Raw genomic sequence first — 22,835 nt, forward strand, 5'->3', positions numbered from 1 at the left:
GAAATATCGGACCTCTCGCTTCGAACATTCTAGAGCGTGAGATAGCAATATGTTTTGTCCTTGTCTTGCACGGATGGTCCGTTGCGCGAGGCAATACCGTAAAGAGAGCCGTTTTAGGTTTTTTGTCAATAACTTCGCCAATTTTGGGAATTTTGAGATGAAACTTTTTGTATAATGTAGATAATTTAATTACGCATCTGTAGAAAATAAGAAACCATTGTAAAACTACCTGCCAGTTGGAGAAAATTAGCAAAAACTGTGGATTTCCCGAAGACAGGGATAGCAATAGCATGTGAAAGCGGGACGGAGATAGCCGCTCCCCATAAATACGGAATGAACCGCTCCAGCTGGCATGTTGTTATGTTCAGTTCAGAGAACAAGTGCTCCAAGCAACAAGTGATCTGAAGAAGCAAGAACTGAGAAAAGGAAGCGAATAATAAACGCGAGAAGTCTCAGCAAGTGAAATAGTGGTTTTATTCCTGCAAGTAGCACCTACTACGCCTGACATAGTAAGGGCAAGCTCTCAACGGCAGTCATCATCGTCCGGTCAGCGCTCTCGAACACACACAAACGCATACAGTCCACTGCAGTCCACCACAATAGATCAGCAGTTCTTAAACTTTTTAGCTCGCGAACCCAAACATAAATAGGTATATTTGAAACCGACCCTGAGGTTTTACTCAAAGTCCATGGTTTGGTCAAAATAAACTTGCAACTTTTTTAAGATTCCCACGACTCGTCCCAAAACTGAGGTTAATAAGGCCCGGTTTCTGAATTGAGATTTTTGGCTTGATGTTATCTTTTTAACAAGTAGGAACTTGGAACTTTTCATAATAAGTAGAAAATGAGCACGCTCAAGCTGTAATTTTTACTTTAGAAACCGAGCATAAAACGTGTAAATAAATATAATGTACTCGCTCTTAGAGATAAAATAAACGCATGTGTTGCTCTGTGAATGCTCTAAGAAAGAGTAGGTACATTATAAAACGTCATTTAAAGTTTATTATTATCTCTTAAATATCTTAATATAGTAAAAAGTATTTAAGCTGCGTTTTCACTAGGAGACATTTGTCCCGCGACTGTCGCCCGACACGAAATTCTACGGGTCGCGAGACTTGTCGCTTGTCGATGCTCTATGCACTAATGGCTAGTGTGAACAAGTCATATGTCGAGGGACAAAGTTGCAGAGACAAACTACGTGAATGTCGTACGACTTATCTCTGCGACATGTCCCCTAGTGAAAACGTGGCTTTACTTTACATAAATAACAACTCACATCTCTGCCGATACTGACTTCTTGCACCACCCTTGGCATGTCATCCTCAATGAGTTGCGTCAGGAAACCGAGCAGCAGGTACAGTCCTAATAGTACGATTATTAGAATACTGGGTACCTACAACATGGTCTTACTATAGCACTATCACAGTCAGTTAATTGATTAATATAATTGTTATTATGTCAAGACACCACAAGTAAAACGAACATACAACCCAACCAAAACCGTGTTTATAAATTCAATACCGCCACCAAACATTTAACATTTATTTTTATTTACCAATCCCCAAATGTATGTATGTATGTAACTATTAGTCAAAATACATTGGACCGCAAAGAAAAAGGGCCGGTTAGAAAATCTTTTATATCTTCAAAAGTACCTGACGCTTAATGAAAACATCTGCTCGTTTGCCTCCTATCACATAAAAAAAAAAAACATACTGGAAAAATTACGCTAAAACTTTTTATTTATTTTACATTTATTAAAAACAAAAAGCTTAAATTATTATCTTATAATAAAAATAAAGCCTTATTTTATAAAGCTAGATCAGGTACTTTTGAAGATATTGAAGGTTTTCTAACCTACCCTTTTTCTTTGCGGTCTAGTGTGTAATTTGTCGTTGTGATTTTATTGTGTTATGTTAAAAGTAAGTACATGATATTAGTAGTTTATTAAAAGTCATAAACAATAGTATCAAATATTTGCTATTTAATCTATTCTTAATACAGATAAGATTAGTCGCGCGATGTGGGCAAAATTATACCGGATTAATTATCAGCAAGGAAGCCCAGATAAATTTAGGAAACACGCCTATTTTTATTCATTCTAAATTATTTCAGTTTGTCTAAAAAAGCGCTATTTTATTGTTGCATCTATGATTAAATCTGTTCGCGATAATTAGCTTTGTTAAAAATAGAATAGATACTTTTCTTTAATTAAAATTTGTTTTATCATTTACTTTTAGTCTCTAGCTTTCAGGCTTATGATAACGAAAATTATTTATGGCGCCACATTACAAACTAAAGTCCGATTATAATCTAGCTTTTATGTAAATTTGTTTCTAGAAGGCATAATTTGACTAATATAATCAATCAACGACAATCATTCACGTACACATTGTATGGCCGCTTGGTCTAGTAATCACCCACCACTGATATAAAATATGTTTTCTGTGATCATTTGTTAATACAAAGGACTACTCTCTAACGCTTATTTTCGTATTTTCAGTTAAATCATGAGCAATAGCGAAAAAGAGCCCCGACAATATGACAAAAGTTTTAGGATGAAACCCTAGTCATAGTAATTTTTTTTTCAGACAAGACTGAAGTGTATAGTGTAATTACAAGGTCGAGGCCTTGTATGAGGGATAAGTGACCAGAAATGATGCTGTCCCACAGTTATTTTCTCCATACATTTACGGTGATATGGATTTTAAAAGCTTGACCTAAATACTTAGCTAAAATACACGGAAAATGCATCTTTAAATAGTGCCAAACGTATGTGTTCCCAAAAACAAAAAGACGTGTTTTTTGAAACCCTATAAGATAATATTGATAGTGCATCCCAAAACATTACAATTTTAACATACACAAAGCGAAATTCCCTTTTTTAATTATTTACTCACTGATTTCACGGGTTCATACAAATGAATTCCCTTTCTTGTGATTTCGTATAACACCTAGAATTAAAACCTTTTATTTGCAAAATATTAAAGTAGACTAATATTTTAAATGTTATTTTTAAAACTATTTTTAGAACGACTAGTTAAATATTCAAATAAAAAGATGATAATAATTCTTAATTAATAAAAAAGATTAGTCACATAGATGATAGTGATGAATGATAAAGTTATCACAATAAAAGAATGAGATGACAAAATTATTCACAAAATTTAGTAAAAAATTAGTAACACAATAAATACTAGGATTTAAATTCAAGCCCGATTATCACAACAAGAATGCGTTGGTTTTTCCATTTCCACGACGATGTTGTTCTTTAAAATAAAATAAAATAAATAAAGCTAAATTACGAACTTGAATCCGACTTGAACAAATGAATATTTTAATACTTCAACCACATTAACGCATGCAGATCGCCATCGCGGCGCGATCTGCACGCGTTGAAGTATAAAGTAATACGAGGGGGGCATCAAAAAATTTGAGAGCCACTGTCTTCGTCGAAGTACTTTGCAAGTTTGTATCTGGGTGTAAGCAACATGTTGTAGTTATCATAAGAACTTAATAGTAGCCTATTTTAACCTGTTTTTGAAACAAAAACACGTTATTTAAACGCAGATACTCCATTCGAGTCAATAACTTTACATTTTGGACAATATTTTCTATGGTATCATCCGCTGATTTATACTTGCAGTGATTTAGCCAATGTCCAGTGTTCAAGAGAACAATTTTTATCTGTTAATTTCCCATACGTCAGGTGTCTCGAATAAAAAGCTAGCTTGTAAAATAAATATAAGCTATATTAACCCGTTGCCAGGGCTTTTCGTCGCCTTTCTCATTGTATTCGTCTGTAGGTAAGCCCGAGTAAGCCCGCGGTGTGTTCTGAAAATACACAGTGAAGACATAAACATTTGGGTTGTGGAGTCAACAAATTGAAACGTCTTCTGTCAGCATTTGTGCGATAATATGAACCTAAACGACGCCTCTAACCGTCAGAAATGGAAGAACATCGCTAGGAGAGCTACTCTCGGAGATGACATCACCCCACCATGTACCTCGTCAGCGCAACCACGACCACTCTGACAAGAGTGCCCGACTAAGAAGAAGAGAAGATGAACCTAAAATTTTGATAAAATCTAGAGATCCACGCCGGATCTGATTCTAGTCCTGCCTGAAGTTATTGTAGTCCTCAGCACTACATAAATGATATAGACCTTTTACAAGAAGCGAAAAAAATATGGTTAAGAAAACAAAATGCGGTGCAAGACCGCTGGTCCAGAAATAAGTGAAATAATTACCCGACTTCGCATTAATTCTATCCGCCATAAAAGATCAGTGATGTGTAAGTAATGACAGCTTTGCTATTTTTTTCAGTGTCTAGACAAGTGGCACATTTTTATCGAATCGAAAAATCAAATCCGTTGAAACTTCATACAAAAAAAGGCTTTTCGACCATCTATCGACATAAAAACTGTCACATTTGGCATTTTGTCTAGGGGGGCTGGACTTTTTAATAACACTTAGCACGAACATAGACCTATCACTGGGTCCTTTACTGGGTCTGGATTTTTGGTCCAAGGTCGCTGGACATAAATTGATAGAAATTTTTTATCGTTTCCGTTTGGTTATCACAATTTTATTGGCACTCCTCGGTCAAGTTTCAAAATCTTGTTTCCTGTTACTCAAAGAAGGTGTTTTGGACACCACCCATGTATGACTACATATGAAATGAATCAGAAGGCGTTAGATATTTTCACTATCGCACTTATTGGATTATTTCTTACTAGCTTTCCGCCCGCGGCTTTGCCCGCGTGTATTTTTGTCTGTCACAGAAAAACTTTATCGCGCGCGTCCCTGTTTCAAAAACCGGGATAAAAACCATCCTATGTCTTTTCCCGGGACTCAAACTATCTCTATGCCTTTCATCAAAATCGGTTCTGTGGTTTAGGCGTGAAAGCAAGACAGACAGACAGAGTTACGTTCGCATTTATAATATTAGTATAGATTTACACTTTATCAATAGTTTTTAGAAAGGGCAGCGTTATCAACGACCGTCGAAATCACACTCGTTCACTTTATCGGTGTTTTGACTTAACGCGATCTTGAGTGATACCCAAAGTTGTTGAGATGAGAATAAGATGAGAATTCTATTACATTCCTTATCGTAGCAATTTGGGTTAAGGTTCGACTATAGTATAGCGAAACTACGATCAAATGATATTAATAATGTGATCGATCAATACGAAGATAAGTGTTTGAGTATAGAAGAAAAGGAAATTGACTAATTATAAGAAGCTGATGCCTGGTTGGCGATGAAAAATGGAGAATAGGGACATTATTTGGATTTTTTCAGTAGCTATTAAATCAAGCTTGGCGAGAAGAAGTTAGGTTTTGTCGATTCAAGAAAACTTTTCCAAATACGCGAGATAAGTTACCACAAACAGTTTAATTCTTAGAGAACAAAATCATGTTACCAAATACTGTGCGAATTTTAATGACGAATTGATGAGTAATAAATTCAGTTGTGAGTTCATCGTTCCAAATTCACCAGCTTTGACAGGGCGATTGTTTAATAAAACAACTCTATTGAAATGTATGAAACTATGAAGAACATCACATAGGGGAGACCTAGGAGAGTTGTGACAGAGGTGAGTTGTGACAAGGACGATTTCTCCTTACTTAATATAGTTAGGAAGGTGATAAAAACGCTTGTTTGTCGCTTTTAAGACGCTCTTCTTGACTAAGTACCTGCGGGCGGCGCTAGAGGCACGGTTAAGTAAATATGACGTCTGTGTACAAAAAAATGCGAAAAGTAAGTTTTTCTTCAAAATTGTATTTCATTTTATATCATGTTTTAGTATATGTGCACTGTTGTGTTATTTTTTCCCAAGTTGCATGGTTATTCAGGTCTCAAAATGTAGCACTGATCATTTGTGTGCGCATCGTGTTTAGAAAATAAAAAATATTATTCGAACCAAGTCGTCATTTTAAACACCTAGGAGAGTTGTGACAGGCTGTCACAACTCTCCTATAGTCCGATTTTTAATTCGACGGAATTCTGACAGCTGTCATTTTTTGACAATTCAGATGTAATAAGCCTTTTTTGCTTTGAATTAATAATAAATAATATGAAATGAAATTTCATCAAGTACAACTTACAAGAATGTACTATTGTTTGTTTTGTCAATTCAATGTACACTAATTATTATGTACATTTTAAAGATTAAAAAGAAAAAAAACGTGTTTTAACACAGTAAAACAACATATTATCATAAACGAAAATATGTATTGATCATCAATAATCATTATCGTCGTCATAATCAACTTGCATTATAAAATTGGCATCTTGTTACATTGGTTATTTTATGAAGCTAAGATTTTATTAACAAAAGGATTTTCATAAAAAAGGTTTGTAACCCATGGATTATTGGCCAGGGAGTCCAGTAATAGAAAAATAATTTCCCAATTTTTTTTGTAACTTCAAAAATATGATAATAAAAATTCAAATAACCATTTTGAAATGATCAGTACATTTTTAAACCTTAGTTTTTCAAGTGTAACCTTAAATTCAAGAAAGGATTATTTTTTAATTTGTGAAAATGCTCTCCATTCATAATGGGAATGTTTCAATGTTGACAACACTTCTGAAATGTCAAAATTCCGTCGAATTAAAAATCAGAGTTTAGCTTACTGAATTTTTCTGATGGGTCATTCCCACGATGTTTTTTAGATTTTTTTTGTGTGTTAGTAGGTTCATAATTTGTATAATTGCATGCTGCTACTTTTTTTTATTCAGTATGCCTAATAACTATACATGAAAGCCATATAGAGGAACTGTTTGCTAGATTCGAAATCTAGGACCTGGCTTATAAAGTGATTAGGTTAAAGGGTTAAAGTTTAAGATATACTGCGACCTTACAATCTAAACTTGTAAATAAATTAAGTTATTGTAAATTAACTAAAATTGTAAATCTAAATAAGAGGCTTATCAAGTAAACTCACAGGGCGAAGCTCCGTCTATGGATTTTACCACCGCGACTATTTTATTTTTACAGAAGAAGAAGAAAATATATCTATAATATTAGCTAAAAAATATAATTTAAAAAAATCCAATGTCGTGGGAGAAAAAAGAAAGCTGGAGAAATGTGGCTCAATTTGTGTAACGACATTTATTTATTTATTTATTTTATTTTATTTGTTTAACAATGTTTCAACAGCATTAAATTGTACATAAATGTGCAGGAAGATACAACTTGAACATAAGCCAATTAAAGAAACACATTCTATTACTAAAACATTTTTAAATAAGTTAACGTGGGTAGGTAGGTGAACACTAAAACAATTCAAAACTAAGACATCCTATAACTATTTCTTTTAATTGGTACTAAAGGACGATTAAAGTAAGTTTTTGCTAAAAAATCATATTTCATTGAGTTTTAAGGTATTTTGTATATCTAATAGATGGAATACAATGCTGTCACAACTCACCTCGGTACCTGTCACAACTTACCTCGGTGCTAGGAGAGTTGTGACAGAGGGAGTGGTCTAAGATTTTGGTGATTTTCTTAGAAACCCTAATACTTTAGTTAACGTTGGCGATTGTTTTGAAAACAGAAGGAACGACGCTACATTAATTTGTATGATTCATAGCTGTGGAATGTTTTTTGAGCAAGATATGGCCCCTAAAGTAAAAATTGTCACAACTCTCCTAGGTCTCCCCTACAATAGGATTATTCTATTTCCTATTAAATAATTTTACAGGTACCTTCACTGGTTTGGAGGTAGCAGTAATGGGAGAGAAAAGTGAATAACTATTTTAATTTCCAATGTGCAGACATCTCCGGATTTTCAATCTGATCTAGTACCTCTTATGTCCACAACGAGGAAGCTCTTGGCCTACATCTTACCTGATGAAAAGTGATGATGAGGCCATATGCGAGATTCACTCGGAATCCTCAGGAATCCTCAACCACAGAGGAACTGGCTACCTAACCTCTTTGTATCTGCATGCCAATTAATTTGTTATCACTAAAGTTAATTTTACCTTTGACATTTTATTTTTCCTTCGCGTCAATTTAGAACTCTCCATTTTCACTTCAAAAACACAGCAGCAAAAGATGTATCTCGGTTGATGAAACAGTGAAAACTGATACGATCGCCTTCATGAAACATAGTATTATCAGGGATATCTGTAGTTTATTGCACACTTATCTGTTTGCTTAAATCTTGCTAATTTACTGCAGTTTGTTTTATCTATAAAATATTAGGATATTAAGCAAATTGATTGTGGATTTATAGAATGTTGTTTTTCCAAACGTGCAATGACTGATTGGTAAAGTCAGAATGCAAGGTCAACATTTATTGCAGTTATTTTTAGCTTAAAAGATAATGTTCAATAAGGACTAGGGCATATCTAGTATGTACTGCGAAGTTTTAGTATAGCTTGGATTAAGTGTTTCTAAGTCTTCACAAAAACTTGTACCTATCTTTATACTTACACATTTTTGTATCAGATAGTTTAAAAAGTGCCAAAAATATACTTAAGTAATGACGGAAACAATTTTTATCAACTGAAACTAAGCAATAAATACATAAAGTAGAACGCAATAAAACATGTGTAAAACAATAAAAAATAATTTATGACGTTACAAAATTAATCGTTATTTTATTGCAATGGATAATACTATTAAAGAAACGTGTCGGGATTTAATTTAATTGGTTTTTCGACGTTTAGAAGAACGTGACTCGAAACGAAGCACGAAATCATAAATAATTCAGCCAGCAATGTCTAAATAATTGGGCATTAGAACGATAGAAATACTCGTACAAATAGTAAACAATTACCTACGACGAACTAAAAAGAGACTATTGTCTAAAATCGAATACTGTGGGGAAAAACCTTACGTACGTTATGAAAAAAAAAACCTGAAGCTACCCTTTATCACGACTAATCCTAAATTGAAAGCGCTCACGATAACGGCGTACCGGAGATTTTGCTTCATTTCGTTCTAGTGCCGATACTGTATACGAAAAATTAAAAAGAAGAGCGTTTTTTTTACTCGTAATCTATCGTAGGTAGTACAGTCAGTGTCAAATGTTCGTGACACCCAAAGTATTCAAAAAGTTCGCAAATGCCTTTGTTGGTTGTGTCACAGAATAATAATAAGTACTACGTACAGAAGTTTTACTTCGCGAAGGTATTTAAAAAAATGTATGCTCAATGCCATTAACAATATGGTGTAATTTAGCCTGTCTCAAGAGTCAAGCACCATTTTGTTGACAAACGTCAGTGATCGGCACTGCGCCGAAGCTATAGGGCTGACTTCGGTAAAATGATGTGACGTGAGGTGCCAAACTGCGGAAAATGGCGGAGGAAATACATGATTTAGCATGAATTATCATGAATAATATTAACTACTTATTTACCTCTCAGTGTCTTGAGGCAACTTAAAAAAGTACATTCTGTGTTTTTATTATTATTTAGGCAGTTAAATACTGCACAGTATTTAGTACACCATTTTCTTATTTTCTTCCATCATACACAAGAATACGCGTGCGAGAGTCAATGTTCGCTCGTATGTGAGGCCTTGTCGAATAGTATCCTGTAGGTGGGCCATCGTGCGTGTTTTGTTTTCGATGTAAACTCGCGGAGATGAACAGGCCTGGTTGTGTTGTCAACTTTTTTGCCACTTTAGGTGTCACGAATTATTTGACGCTGACTGTACTCTTTTGAGCAGTTGTTATTTTTGGAGCCTGAGAATTTCGAATTCCATACCTCTCAAAAGATATATAGTTAATCTATATTAGAGATTTAAAAGTACTCTTTACTCCTCTTGGATTCGGTGGGGTAACTTGAGAAAAGGTTTGGGAACCTACGACCGCAGCGGAAATTTTACTGAAATAATATTATTGGGTAATCCGGGGTAATAGGCCGATTATCGAGTGCGTTTTGCACAATATTTCCGCACGCAATGCGTTTTAGTGGTTAGTACAAGTACCTATGTTATCGACTTGGAGGTCTTAGGTTCGATTCCTCTAGCACAGTGTTTTTCAACCTGTGGGTCGCGACCCCCTGGGGGTTCGCGTAGCCTGTATAGGGGGGTCGCGAGAGGTCGTAAAAACTACCTCAGTAAAAAAAAACATTAGATAAAGACAGATTTATCCAAAATCTACTTGTGGCAATGCATTAGGTAAAATGTTGTTTGGATTGAAGTATTCGGTCCTTACAAACATCTTTAGTTGTAACATTATAAAATGCATGAAAAAAAATTATTATTGAATAAACAAAAATCCCAACTGCGTAAAAATAAACTAAAAAGATAAAAACGTGCCTTAGTGTTCACAAATGCAGTCGCACAGTGTTTTATTTTGGCTTAGAAGCGGACATCCCTGTTTTATTAATTCAATCGTTAGATATTACTATTATGTATACAATTGATGAAGGAACTAGTAGTTGTATTTGTTTAGTTTCGAAGAAATATTCGATTTTGTGATTTAATAAAAAAAACTGTTTTAGAAGCATATTTTCTAAAAAAATTACATTAAGTCAGAATTTTGTAAATAAATTTACCTATCACTATAACGTCTACCTTTATGTAAAAATAAATGGTTATTGCTGCAGTAATTTAGGAATTATTTAATAATTTATGATTTTCAGAAAACATTTTTTTCTCTGTTGTCCTAGAAAAATGGCAGCTAGACTTACTTTATATTGATGCATGATATAATTATCTATAATACCTGAAAATATTACTTGCCTATCCCGTGGAAGTTCGAAGATATTTTAATTTCTATGAGTTTAGAAGATTTATATGTAAATAGGGTTGTCATCTAAATATTTTTTAGTTTTTTAAATGCCGTCCGTAACAATACGGTTTTAATGCCTTTGTTAGATAACTATTGAAATTCATTGCTTTTACCATTATTAATTTGTCTGGTCGAGTTTGATAATTATAGAGTTGGCCCTGTGGCGGCTTATTGGAAATCCTATCGTTTTCGAAACATCGATATATATGTTGCAGTCAAAACTCATAATCGATCAAAACCACTTTTGACTGCAAATTTCAGTTAATAGTGGTTTTGACCGATGGCCTTAGTCAATATTACTTTTGACAAATTTTTCTAGTCGTATCATCGAACTTCCACGGGATAGGCAAGTAATATTTTCAGGTATTATAGATAATTATATCATGCATCAATATAAAGTAAGTCTAGCTGCCATTTTTCTAGGACAACAGAGAAAAAAATGTTTTCTGAAAATCATAAATTATTAAATAATTCCTAAATTACTGCAGCAATAACCATTTATTTTTACATAAAGGTAGACGTTATAGTGATAGGTAAATTTATTTACAAAATTCTGACTTAATGTAATTTTTTTAGAAAATATGCTTCTAAAACAGTTTTTTTTATTAAATCACAAAATCGAATATTTCTTCGAAACTAAACAAATACAACTACTAGTTCCTTCATCAATTGTATACATAATAGTAATATCTAACGATTGAATTAATAAAACAGGGATGTCCGCTTCTAAGGCAAAATAAAAGACTGTGAGTCGGAAGCATCAATGACTAATTCTTTTGTTGGTGATATGTATTTTTCTACTTTTTATCTTTTTAGTTAAATAACATACATTTTTGTAGGCTACTTAAAACGCCCTTTATTTTGATACCTCACTCGATAGGTTTTGAGTTTTTTGAAGACGTTGTGGCGCCTAAAATCCGCCATTTTGATTATTTTCAATTTTAATATGCAACGGGGTGTCTTAGCTAGCTCAGTCTGACACCCCGCTGTTTAGTACTAAGTCCCAGTTCGCCTTCTGCGATGAGGGATGTGTACCTATCCAGGATGCCTACAGGGATATTTGACCAAGGAAACGCACAATCAATAACACAATGGCACTTATAATTCAGGTTCCACAATAGTCTACTTATTCTAGTTTCACTGACTCTAAATTACTATTATTTAAATAATGAGCAAGTTATTCCACAATTGCAAATCTACTAATGACAAGAGGGATAGCGACGCGCCCGGTCCGCGTCCCGAGACTAGTTTACGTATCCGCGAGAGGGGCGGCGCCCTGTGCGAGGTTTAGCGAGTGTTAGTTTGGATACTTATAAACTAGGGGGGTAGGACGGTTCGCTCCCAAATCGGTAACCGAGGTCAACGAAGTGGGGATTCGTGCACCGAAGGTAAAAGGCTTGGGACCTACGTGGCGAGTGGGGAGGAATTACAGGAAGGGTGGCAGCGGGATTGCTACCGCAGGTCGGGATTGAGTAAAGCATGCACTCGGTAGGGATTTGGATGTGAATACTGGCAGCGATGGTTCGCTCGTGTCGCGGAAACCGCGCGAGCAGAAAGTCCTATCGAGCCAGGTTAGTGGGAACAGTGAGGGCAGCTATTCGCTAGGGACTCTTGCGCAATTAACCGTAGACGCGCGCGCGATCGTCTGGCTGTTGCGATGGCTCCCGAGCGAATGCTAGGCGCCCGCGGTCGCCGCCGTCTCTTATATTAGCTCGGTCCGTGCGGCGTGCGGCCGCGCAGCCGTAGGGTTGTCAAAATCTCCGCGCTCGGTGCTAGGGCTGTCGATGCGTCGCAGGGCGCGTCACAAATATAGCCAGTGTCACTCTCACAGTTAAGACGAATCTAACGACACCTCTTATGCTAAAATCGGTCAAGCCGTTTAGGCTGTAGGCCGTGCCAAAGAAATATTATGTACACATACATACACTCGTAAAACCTAACCCTCCTTCTGGCGCAGTCGGGTAAAAAGCGAATGGTTGGGGGGGTCGCCAAATATTTTTTCATACTAAGGGGGTCGTGTCATGAAAAAGGTTGAAAAACACTGCTCTAGCAGAACTCCATAGTGATAAGGTTTGAGGCGGTTACGGGTTCGATACCCGCACAGTACAAAACTTTTGTAAGTAGACAGTGTGTATTAACCGCCTCTATGGTCTAGTGGTAAGACCACCTGCTTCAGACGCAGAGGTCCCGGGTTCGATTCTCAGTGGCGGCAGATTTTTCTGTTCGGTTTGATTGGTTGTAGGGCTTGTTTTAAAAGTCCGCCTGGCACCATCTTACCTAAGTCTGTCGCCATAACAACAATGTTAACAGCATAGTTCTGTTGTGTTCCGGCAGTTAGATAAGATAGCCAGTTCCTCCGTGGTTGAGGATTCCGAGTGAAGCTCGCTTCCACCTTGGGCCTGATCATCACTTACCACCAGGTGAGATACAGGCCAAGAGCTTGGATTTACCTCGTTGTGGATAAAAAAAAATTACTGTGTATACTCGTACTCGTATTTGTGTGTTTTCTATGTGCCTACATGACAAAGTAACAATTTTCGTGCTCGACAAACGTTTTGGTTAGTGACGTTTTTTTACAGGTTTTCGTGACGCGATGACGTCTCGCCAGCTATGAAAATCGCATGCACACACACGCTTTAGATGCAGCAATTTATTGAGTCGTCGTTAATTGTAGGTAATTGAACGACTCAATAATTAGGTGTTTTTGTACACGATGGACATTGTCCATTAGTATAACCGAGGCTTTACAGTAATAGGCGACTTTTTACTAATATTATAAATGCGAAAGTAACTCTGTCTGTCTGTCGGTCTTGCTTTCACGCCTAAACCACTGAAGCGATTTTGATGAAATTTGGCATAGAGATAGTTTGAGTCCCGGGAAAGGACATAGGATTTATCCCGGTTTTTGAAACAGGGACGCGCGCGATAAAGTTTTTCTAGGACAGACAAAATTCCACGGGGCGAAGCCGCGGTCGGAAACCTAGTATAATAATACCTGCCCCCCTAAACAAGTTGCACTTTTTGATCGATCGAAAATCGAATCCGTCATAACCGCATACAAAAAAGGGCTTTTCGACCATTTTTAGACTGGTTTGCAATTATTATGAGCACTTAGAGACCCACTGACTCAATTAACTAGAACGTAACTTACAACTTTACAAGTTATTTCAACGTTTTCGCGCAATCACACGGTTTAGTGGACGCGCGTGTAACGAACGAAGGATGTTGGCCAAGGGACGGTTGTAGTAATTGACATGAATATTAGTGTACTTAGAATGAAAACAATTTAGACTAGGCGCAGACCACCGATTTTTAGTTGGCCGATAGTTGTGCCCGATTTTAAATTGTATGAAGAATCGGCCAAATCGAATCGGCGTAATGTGCGCACTTCCATACATGCCCATACTGATCAACTGCCCGACTAAACTATCGGCCGACGAAAAATCTATGGTCTGCGCATAGGCTTAGAAAACACATCGTGGGCTTCAAGCCAAACTGTCGTATAAGCCTGGGCGCAGACCACCGATTTTTCGTCGGCCGATAGTTGGGTCGGGCTGTTAATCAGTATGGACATGTACGAAATTGCCGATTTGATATTCATACAAATTAAAATCGGGCCCAACTATCGGCCGACTAAAAGTTGGTGGTCTGCGCCTAGGCTAAGCAATACAAGGGGTATTGCATAAAATACGACACTATGGGCATAGTATAATAATGAGTAGGTATGCTATGGCTTGACGCCCAAGTGACCCAAGTGTCGTTTTTGCATTAAACAACAGCTAGCTTGAAGCCCGCGACATGTAGAAAGCATAAATAACTTAGAAAAAGGGAAGCTGATGTACCTACCTATAATTCTTTGGATTTTAACTGTTTTTAAAGACAATGAAACAATGACAAAAGAAATGTATAGGTAATTAGTACCTAGTCATGTATGTAATAAATAAATTAATTGTGATCAAGATTCTATTGTGTATGCTGTATTTATAAACTAATAAAGAAAATCCATATTCAAAAGGATACTGCCCTTAATCCATATGGGTAAAGGAAAAAATGCCTGCAAAAAATTCAAGTTCTGTATTTGATAATTTTTTTACGCACACATTGTCCTGAAGTTTTAGCAGGCTATCTTTTAGTAGTGTTTATGTAATACTATTCATGACAAATTCATATTTATTTGAAGCTGAATTACTAATAAAGTATAGCCATAAAATGGCTGATTACTTGCTGTCTAAAGAAAAAAAAATTGGGTACTCCCAGTTTGTTTGTTTCAACCAAATGACGTCCACTGCTGGAAAAAGGCCTCCCCCAAGGATTTCCACAAAGACCACTCCCAGTTATTACAATCCTAATCACATTAATGTTATACAACTTTGTTAGTAAGTAATATTGGAAACGACTAAAGTGCCTGTAAATGTGTAAATTACTACTAATATTCTTACTATATTTTTGTCCCATTAAACATTTTGGTATCCAAAAGAGTAAAAACACAAATCATGGTTTAAATATGTGATTAGCAGGTTTAGCACTCCTTTAAAATGGTCGAGTAGACATACAACACCAATATCTAGCACTGATATTAGTCACTGATAACATTACGAGTCCATTATCTTTACTACGATGATATCAATAGTTTGCTATTTGAATTTTAGAAGTATAAAACTGCTGTAAAAATTAAGTCTCAAGGCTGCGTAATCAGATAAGATTGATTTACTTAGTTTAATCGATGGTTCTATTACATTTTGTGAAGTCAGAACGCTGCCATTGACAAATCATGGTGGGGTCAAAGCAGAAACTTGACGATTAATATACAAAATTGCTTGCTGGTTTAAATTTATTACAAAATATCATTATTGTGGAAAGTTTAATACAAATTAATAGTCTAAATAAAGATGGTAGGTAAGATTCGGGATATTATGTCATATTTTGGCGTGCACCTCAAAAATTATAAATGCCGTACCTTATTAATCTTGATAAAAAAAAATGTTTTTACTGCAGTTTCAGGAAATGTTATTTACAAGAAAGTAAATGCTGACAGAAGACTTAAAATTTTTAAAGTTACTTACCAAGAAAGACCCCTTTTTGCTTTTTAAATTAATAAATTCGTCGCCGGCAGCACTCATTGTGAAGTTTTACCTGCTTACAACTTGTAAAAACACAAGCACTACTTGAAAATTTTAATTTACAACACAGTAATCACTTCCACTGATACATTCTTATAAGAAGTAAAAATACATGTGGATTATGCACTTTGTACGCTTGTGACCAGAGAAATTAATAAAGTTTTACAATATTACATTTCCATGAAAAAAAGTAGGTAGGTGGTAAAAAAGTATGATGAAGAAACTTGAAATGTCAAAGATCGTTCTATCTACGTTTATTTTAACGTTCAATTGATTAAATGTCAAATTTGGAAATCCTTTCCGAAACATTATTTGTATTAGCACATTTTGTGAAAATTTTATACAACCAGAATGAAAACAATATAATAAATGATAGTTTAATTATTGTATTAATAGTTCAATATTTTTCTTATACATTTTTATTATTTTTTAAGACGATAGAACAAACGAACGGTAAAATAGCAAAATATTGCTTTGGCATCTGTCAAGTTGACGTATAATGTTACCAGTATTTAAATAAAATTTCCACTCAGCAGGATGGATTTTTTTCTCGTCATACTATTCAATTCAGTTCCAGACAGTGGCGGCGTAGCATGGGTTGGCAGCCGGGGCCGATTCAAAGATTGAAAGACAATCGCACCTCCCTCCCCCCCGTATCATGACATAGACCGCAGACTTGCCATGCAGATGTACCTACTAATCTGCGCGACTGTTGCCACCCCCTGATGCTTGGCACCCGGGGCGGACCCAGAGGAGAGGAGTGGATCCAGAAAATGCAGTGCAGAATAATAATTAAATTCCATGTAAAAAAAGTGTTGATAACTCATAGATTAGATTATAGAAGTGAAGTTCCTGCCTTCCCTTCGACTCGATCCCATAAGAAAAATAAAAATTTCAACTTTTTGTAAAAAAATATATTAATAATCAAAAAGAAGGGGTCAATAAAAGCATATTTAAGTACTCAATAATTTTATTAATATTATGCTCACAATCTAAGTACAGTGTATAGTTTATTTAACTACTCAATAAATTAACGTCTGGTAATCTCTATCAAAGATAGCACAAATCACAATACGTCACCCTTTCATACATCAAAAATTTATAGTTTTTTGTTAGTTGCACAGACAGAGTACATTAAACTTTTAACGAATTAGGATTGTGCATTCAAAACGTAAGACTATTCCGGACGACTATTTACACTTAATAAGGTAGCGAAAAATGACTGATTTTGTTTTAAAAACATACACTTAGTTTTAACGTCAAAGTGGATATTTTAATCTATTCAAATATTTATATTAAGCTTATTACAAATTGTATACTAGTTAATATTTATAATTATTGTTTAAAAATTTATACAATATTTACACAAAACGTATATACATCAAGATGAATACCAACAGATCATGATAATAATAAAATAATTATACCCATAAACTAAGCCTTAACTTTATCTTTATCTAGTAAAACTAGTGGTAAGCATCACATACATAATTTAAATCTTTGCAAGGAAAAAGAGGCAAGAAAACTAAAAAAATAATTTGCACTGACCCTGTTAGTTTAAAAAAATAAGCTAAGTATGAAAGAAAAAAGTTAAGTTATATTCTATCGATAGGTACAAAAATTTGTTTTAATTATGCACAACAAATACATAATATTTCTCTAATAACTGCACTGCCTTTAGATAATGTTCATTGTTTATATTAACTGGATCGTATTCGTAAACACTAAGCGATTAATGAAAACATTTAAACAGAAGAACGTAAAATATTTTCTTTCTATACTTTTTTTTTAACCAAACATGACATAGTAGAGTGGATTATTCGAGTTCACTTAGTGCTTTTTTTATCCGTCTCCGAATTAGTCATTCAACAACAAGTTATATTCCATTTCCAAGTGGCGCACGAGAAGGTTGGTTCCCCTGTCTCGCTCTTTCGGAGGCGGTTAGGTGAGACGACACTAGGGGGAAGGAGGAAGGCTGTCATCGCTCTCGAGGTACGTTACGTAGTTGTCTTCTCCACAGTGAGGTGGTCGTGGTGGAGGGAGCGAAGGCATATCATAGCCGTGCATCTGAAACAAATAAAGAAACATCAGTCGTAATAAAAAAAAACCGGCCGAGTGCGAGCCGGACTCGCGCACCGAGGCGAGGGTTCCGTACAAACTTGTAGGTAACTTTGATTTTGTTATAGCTTAAGCCTAGGCGCAGACCACCGACTTAGTTGGCCGATAGTCGGACACGATTTTAATTTGTATGAAGATTCAGCCACTGATTAACTGCTCGACCCAACTATCGGCCAACTAAAAACTAACCAACTAAAACTGGGTTCTGCGCCTAGGCTAAAGGCACTATAGACTTGAGTATTTGATTTGAGACATTCTTTGTAAGCAATCTAGCGCTTTTTTAATTTATGTTAGTTGGCAGACATCGACAGACAGACGGACGGAAAAAGCAGTAAAAGGCTTATTAGTGCAGTAAATAACGCTTTTCAAAATAACAGTTTCATACCTGATTTACAAGCTGCTGAAATGCAGCGCTATGATGAGGTGCCCGGTCAAGATCGGCGTGTAAAGCGAAGTCAGACAGCGCCTTCCACGGCGGCTGGTACGCCGTCACCTCGAGCGGAAGCGCGGCGGCCTCGTGCCTCACAGGGGAGCCAGCCACCAGCGGCACGCCCATCGACATGTAGCCTAGACGGCGGCCTTCCTGCAAACAAAGTTACACTCAGATTCGTTTATTTGGTTTGGTGTTTAAAATGAGCAGTGAGTTACGTCTTCCAAATGGTTTAATGAAATGATTTTCTTAAAAATATTTGTTATGATGATACTTTCGAGTTAATTTAGCGTGTGAGCTGAATCTCTGTTTTAAACTTGACTTGGTTGAGGTTTAAAATGAAGAAAGAACAGTAAATACTGTACAGTAGTTACGAAAGAGTCCTCTGACTTACTCTGGTAAGCGATATTCGGTATTATTAAAGATATAAAAAAAATTGCTCGTTGAGCAGTAAATAAAAGCATCGATCGTGGTCTAGTCATGAGGTATCAGATACTTATGATAGTAGTTTATTACAGGATAACTTATAGTAGTGCCTTGTTAGAGGCTGAAGTCTTAAAATTATAAAGTATTCAAAAAGTGCATACAGAATCTATCATCACCTTCTCCTGCTGCATTTGCATTTTCAATTGCAGCGTCTTCTTTTTGTCCTTACAGCGTTTATTCTGGAACCATACTCTAATGACTCTCGGGCTTAAGCCGGTCATTTCTACTAGCTGTTCCTTCATCAAAGCATCAGGTCTAGGATTCGCTGCGTAGCAAGTTCTGTAAATAAAGATACATGTCATAAGTCAATAGAACTACAATAACTACAGTGTTAATTGTAACGGGACATTATTTTGTTAGTTTGCCAAAAAATGGGTAAAAAATTAACAAGTGACAACACTGAAGTGAAATGTCAGAATTAGTTCCTTGATTTCAAACAAGATGGCGTTAGGGAGTGTAAAAAAGTTTAAAACTTTTTGCGTGTTTTGAAAATATTGGTTTTGATATTTTTATCTTTTTACACCAATTATTTTTCAGTTGGTGCAGTTTTGCAGTTGCAATTTTCAGGATGCCATCATTGCATGTAATACTTTTACACCTTAGACAGGTGCACAAGAATTTAAGTCAATTGCCGTCTTAGCGGCCATTGCAAAATAAGCTCTAACAGTTAAGTATTAAAATTGGTAAACAATCATCTCACCCCAGCGTTCTCAGTTGTTTTTCGGTTAGCACGGTGCGCACGCGCGTGGATTTGCCGTCGCGCGCGCTCGACTTCTCCGAGTCGCTGCCGTTACATAGTGGGAGGAAAAGCGAACGTTTATCCAGGGTGGCGTTTTGTACACATAATTTAGTTTTTTGAAAATATTCATAGCTATTCGCTGGGTGCGAAGTACTAGGTGGGGGGGACATAATCTATCGCAGCGCTCATGGTGGTCAAAAGTAGAAATAATGTAAGCTCTGTCATCAGATGTATCTGTCAATGGCAAAGCGATTCTACATAATACATTTTAATATCATTAATTAATCGCATGAAAAGGGTCCTACTGGGAACTTAAATAAAAGAGTGGACTGTATTTCGATAGGGCTGTTTTAATAGCCGTTTACAATTTGGAAATAACTAAACTATACAACGTGGTAGTACAAAAATGAGTCACAGTAGTTGTTGTGCACAGATGTTTGCCTTATGATGAGAGCGTGAATTATTGAACTCTGCCCTTGTTTTGTTCTTAATTCTTCTACATCTCGGACTTGTCCAGCCAATACCAACAACTTTCCTTTAAATACGGTTTGTGGTTGGAATTTGATATTGTAACTCTCACAAACCCGGTCTTCAAAACGATACTCATTTCGATCTGAAAACGATATTTAATTTATTACTAGCGATACAGAAACATTTAAATATATTTACTGTTATATAATGAAACCGTTAAAGTAGCTTTTTCTTTTTGTTTTACTGTAAAACTACAACTTTAAATGAAGTAAACAAACCCTGACACAATCAAAATTAAACACACTTTTTGGACTTGCCTCATTTGATTTGAATGACCAAAATGATTTCAAAACCTTTTTTCCACCCAAATCGTGGTATCACAACAATTTATTAGTTGAAAATATTTGTTATTTTTTCATTTCGATATTTTTTCACAAATATACGACCTAAATGTCAATGTGACAGAACCCACAAAGTTGTGGACGCTAGTTGGCGCTGTAATCGTGCACGGAGCCAATAGTTGACTACCTCGGAGATCGCGAGGTGAGACTGAATGGCATACTTTGTCTAAGAAATAACGCTTCGAAGGGACTGGGCGTTCTAATTGTTATTTGCAGTAGTTATAGTTTCATGCAAACGGCTAATAAAACATAATGTACATTTTCTGCTCATGTTAAGCCACCATTGATATTTTAAATTCATTAAAAAATCATTAAAATATCACTAGGTTTCATGTCCCGATTTCCACGTTATCATAACGTTGAAATTTTCGTAAGATAAGAATAGATGCAGATACCCTGTTCTCCTAGAAAAGTTACAAAACGTGAAGATTTCTTATCAAAACCCATTTTCGCAAATAAAAATGATTTGATTTGATTTGAAAATCGCTACAAAGATCGAAGCTATTTGCGAAGCGAAGTGAATTACAACTGTCACTTATTGTAACCTAACTTATTTAGGGGGCTGGTTATACAGGAGTACTTAGCAGCGGTAAGACATAGGGGCTGGCTGTACACGAATACCAGTGGTGAAAGAGAAGGGCCATCTTTAAACACTGAGAACCCTGGACAGTGGGCATTAAGAATCAGGGGGTCTGTCGATATTGATTTATTTGAGGACAAAACAGGGCCCCATCGATCGCGGTGCTCTATGCATAGGATAAGCCCTGGGTCCCAGAGTACCTACTCAGTGTGTAAAAGATATATAGACTATCTCCAGGACTACTCAACCTTTACTGATTGGGTTGATGGAAGCCAAAGTGTAGTGGGCAGAGGTGGGAAAGAGAGGTGGACAGTGGTGTATTTATATTTTGCCTCAATTTGACAACATAAACAGTTTAGTAAGAGCCCTAGTTTTTTGGCTAGCTACGTCTGGAGGGTAAGTCCGGTCTAGTCTAGCCTAACATCTAGTCTCACCTGAGCGTATGCAGCTGTTTCTCGTTCAACACAGTCCGCACTCGCGTGGGCTTCCCATCGGCGGCGGCAGACGTGCGCGCGCGCCCGCTCTTGTGCGAGCCCGACTCGCTGCCCGAGTCTGAAATTAAGAGGATATACAGCTTATTAAGAGCTCTTCAAAAGCCAATTTACTGAAAATAATACATCATCAACATTTCAGACACAAGAGGTCCACTGCTGAACATAGGCCTCAATGATTTCCACATCACCCGGTTGGTAGCGGCCTGCATCTAGCGCTTCCCTGCTACTTTTAAATTTAAATTCAAAACGTTTATTGCATGTCACATTACAATTTATATGTTGTTTTTATGAGCAGTCTTGATCTTTTCGTCGGTCGGTCTTGTGGCAGTGGGCAGGGCACATAGTACGCAGAAATAACGGCCGATGGGGCAGCAAGGTTCTGGAGTGGAGGCAAAGTACCGGAAAACGCAGTGTGGGACGTAAATATAATTTATTTTTTATTCATTTTATAATTTAGTTTATAGAGCGACTAGACAAGTTACATTCGCGTCAGTTTGAATTCTGAAATCACTTCATTTTCATCTCTACGTGAAGCGTTCGCGAAACTGGATCTGTCACGAATGTTACTTTTTTAAGAGGACTGTAGTTTGGAAAAATGTAGAGAGACTATAAGTATTCAACAAACTTTTTAACCGCAGTTATTTAAAAATTGATAACTGACCCGCCAATAAGTAATCAACTAAAGACTGACTTCCGTAGATTTAGACTCCGTGTTTGAAATGAAGTCTGGAAAATTAAGATAATTAATGCGGAATTGGTCCCGCAATTTTTGAATCTATTGCATAACTTTTAGCAATTCATTTTTATTTGCAGAGAATATTGGACATAGCGTCCATCCCTACCAATTTATTCAAAACTAATAACTTCACTTCACACGTCCAAGATCTAATCCATCTGACGTACACAGTACAGTCCACTCCAATTACAAATATTACAATACAGTCCGCTGCATAATTAACGCCCTGCCCGCTTCACACCTCGGCTAAGCCGGGCAGCTTTGTACATACGATATGAGTGGACGCTGGTATTAATGGATTACCAGATTAGCAGATGTTAATCAATTTACATTTGAAGGGTCAAGAGCGTTTTTTTTTTACATTATTTGCCAATGAGGGCTATCGTTTTTATACTTAACAGTTGGCACCCCTGGCGATTGACAGGACCTTACTCTACAGTGGCGCCATCTTGATGAGTGCAAATGCGATAGTCCTCCTACCACTTTAGCGCTCACAAGTTGG

General features: G+C 36.4%; 2 protein-coding genes across 5 annotated transcripts in view; both read right to left on the reverse strand.

Annotated features, from left to right (window-relative positions):
• LOC135083428 (endoplasmic reticulum metallopeptidase 1-like) overlaps positions 1-16,094 on the reverse strand; it is a 63,263-nt gene extending 47,169 nt beyond the window's left edge. Inside the window, exons 1-4 of the mRNA XM_063978172.1 lie at positions 15,822-16,094; positions 3,760-3,834; positions 2,901-2,954; positions 1,277-1,393 (exon numbers count right to left, since the gene is read on the reverse strand). Of these exons, the coding sequence (XP_063834242.1) occupies positions 1,277-1,393; positions 2,901-2,954; positions 3,760-3,834; positions 15,822-15,878 (303 nt within the window). The 5' untranslated portion in view covers positions 15,879-16,094. The remainder of the gene's footprint in view (positions 1-1,276; positions 1,394-2,900; positions 2,955-3,759; positions 3,835-15,821) is intronic.
• A 736-nt stretch (positions 16,095-16,830) lies between these two features.
• The window catches only part of LOC135083430 (insulin gene enhancer protein ISL-1), a 71,864-nt gene continuing 65,859 nt past the window's right edge, over positions 16,831-22,835 (reverse strand). The window contains exons 6-10 of one of the 4 annotated variants that reach the window (XM_063978175.1): positions 21,538-21,655; positions 19,613-19,696; positions 19,029-19,191; positions 18,382-18,579; positions 16,831-17,945 (exon numbers count right to left, since the gene is read on the reverse strand). In XM_063978175.1, the coding sequence (XP_063834245.1) occupies positions 17,835-17,945; positions 18,382-18,579; positions 19,029-19,191; positions 19,613-19,696; positions 21,538-21,655 (674 nt within the window). In that variant the 3' untranslated portion in view covers positions 16,831-17,834. Of the gene's footprint in view, positions 17,946-18,381; positions 18,580-19,013; positions 19,192-19,612; positions 19,697-21,537; positions 21,656-22,835 lie in introns of all 4 variants that reach the window. The other 3 variants (XM_063978174.1, XM_063978177.1, XM_063978176.1) reach the window with 3 other exon arrangements.

This window comes from Ostrinia nubilalis, chromosome 23 (genome assembly GCF_963855985.1).
Source record: "Ostrinia nubilalis chromosome 23, ilOstNubi1.1, whole genome shotgun sequence".
Classification (NCBI taxonomy): Eukaryota; Metazoa; Arthropoda; class Insecta; order Lepidoptera; family Crambidae; genus Ostrinia; species Ostrinia nubilalis.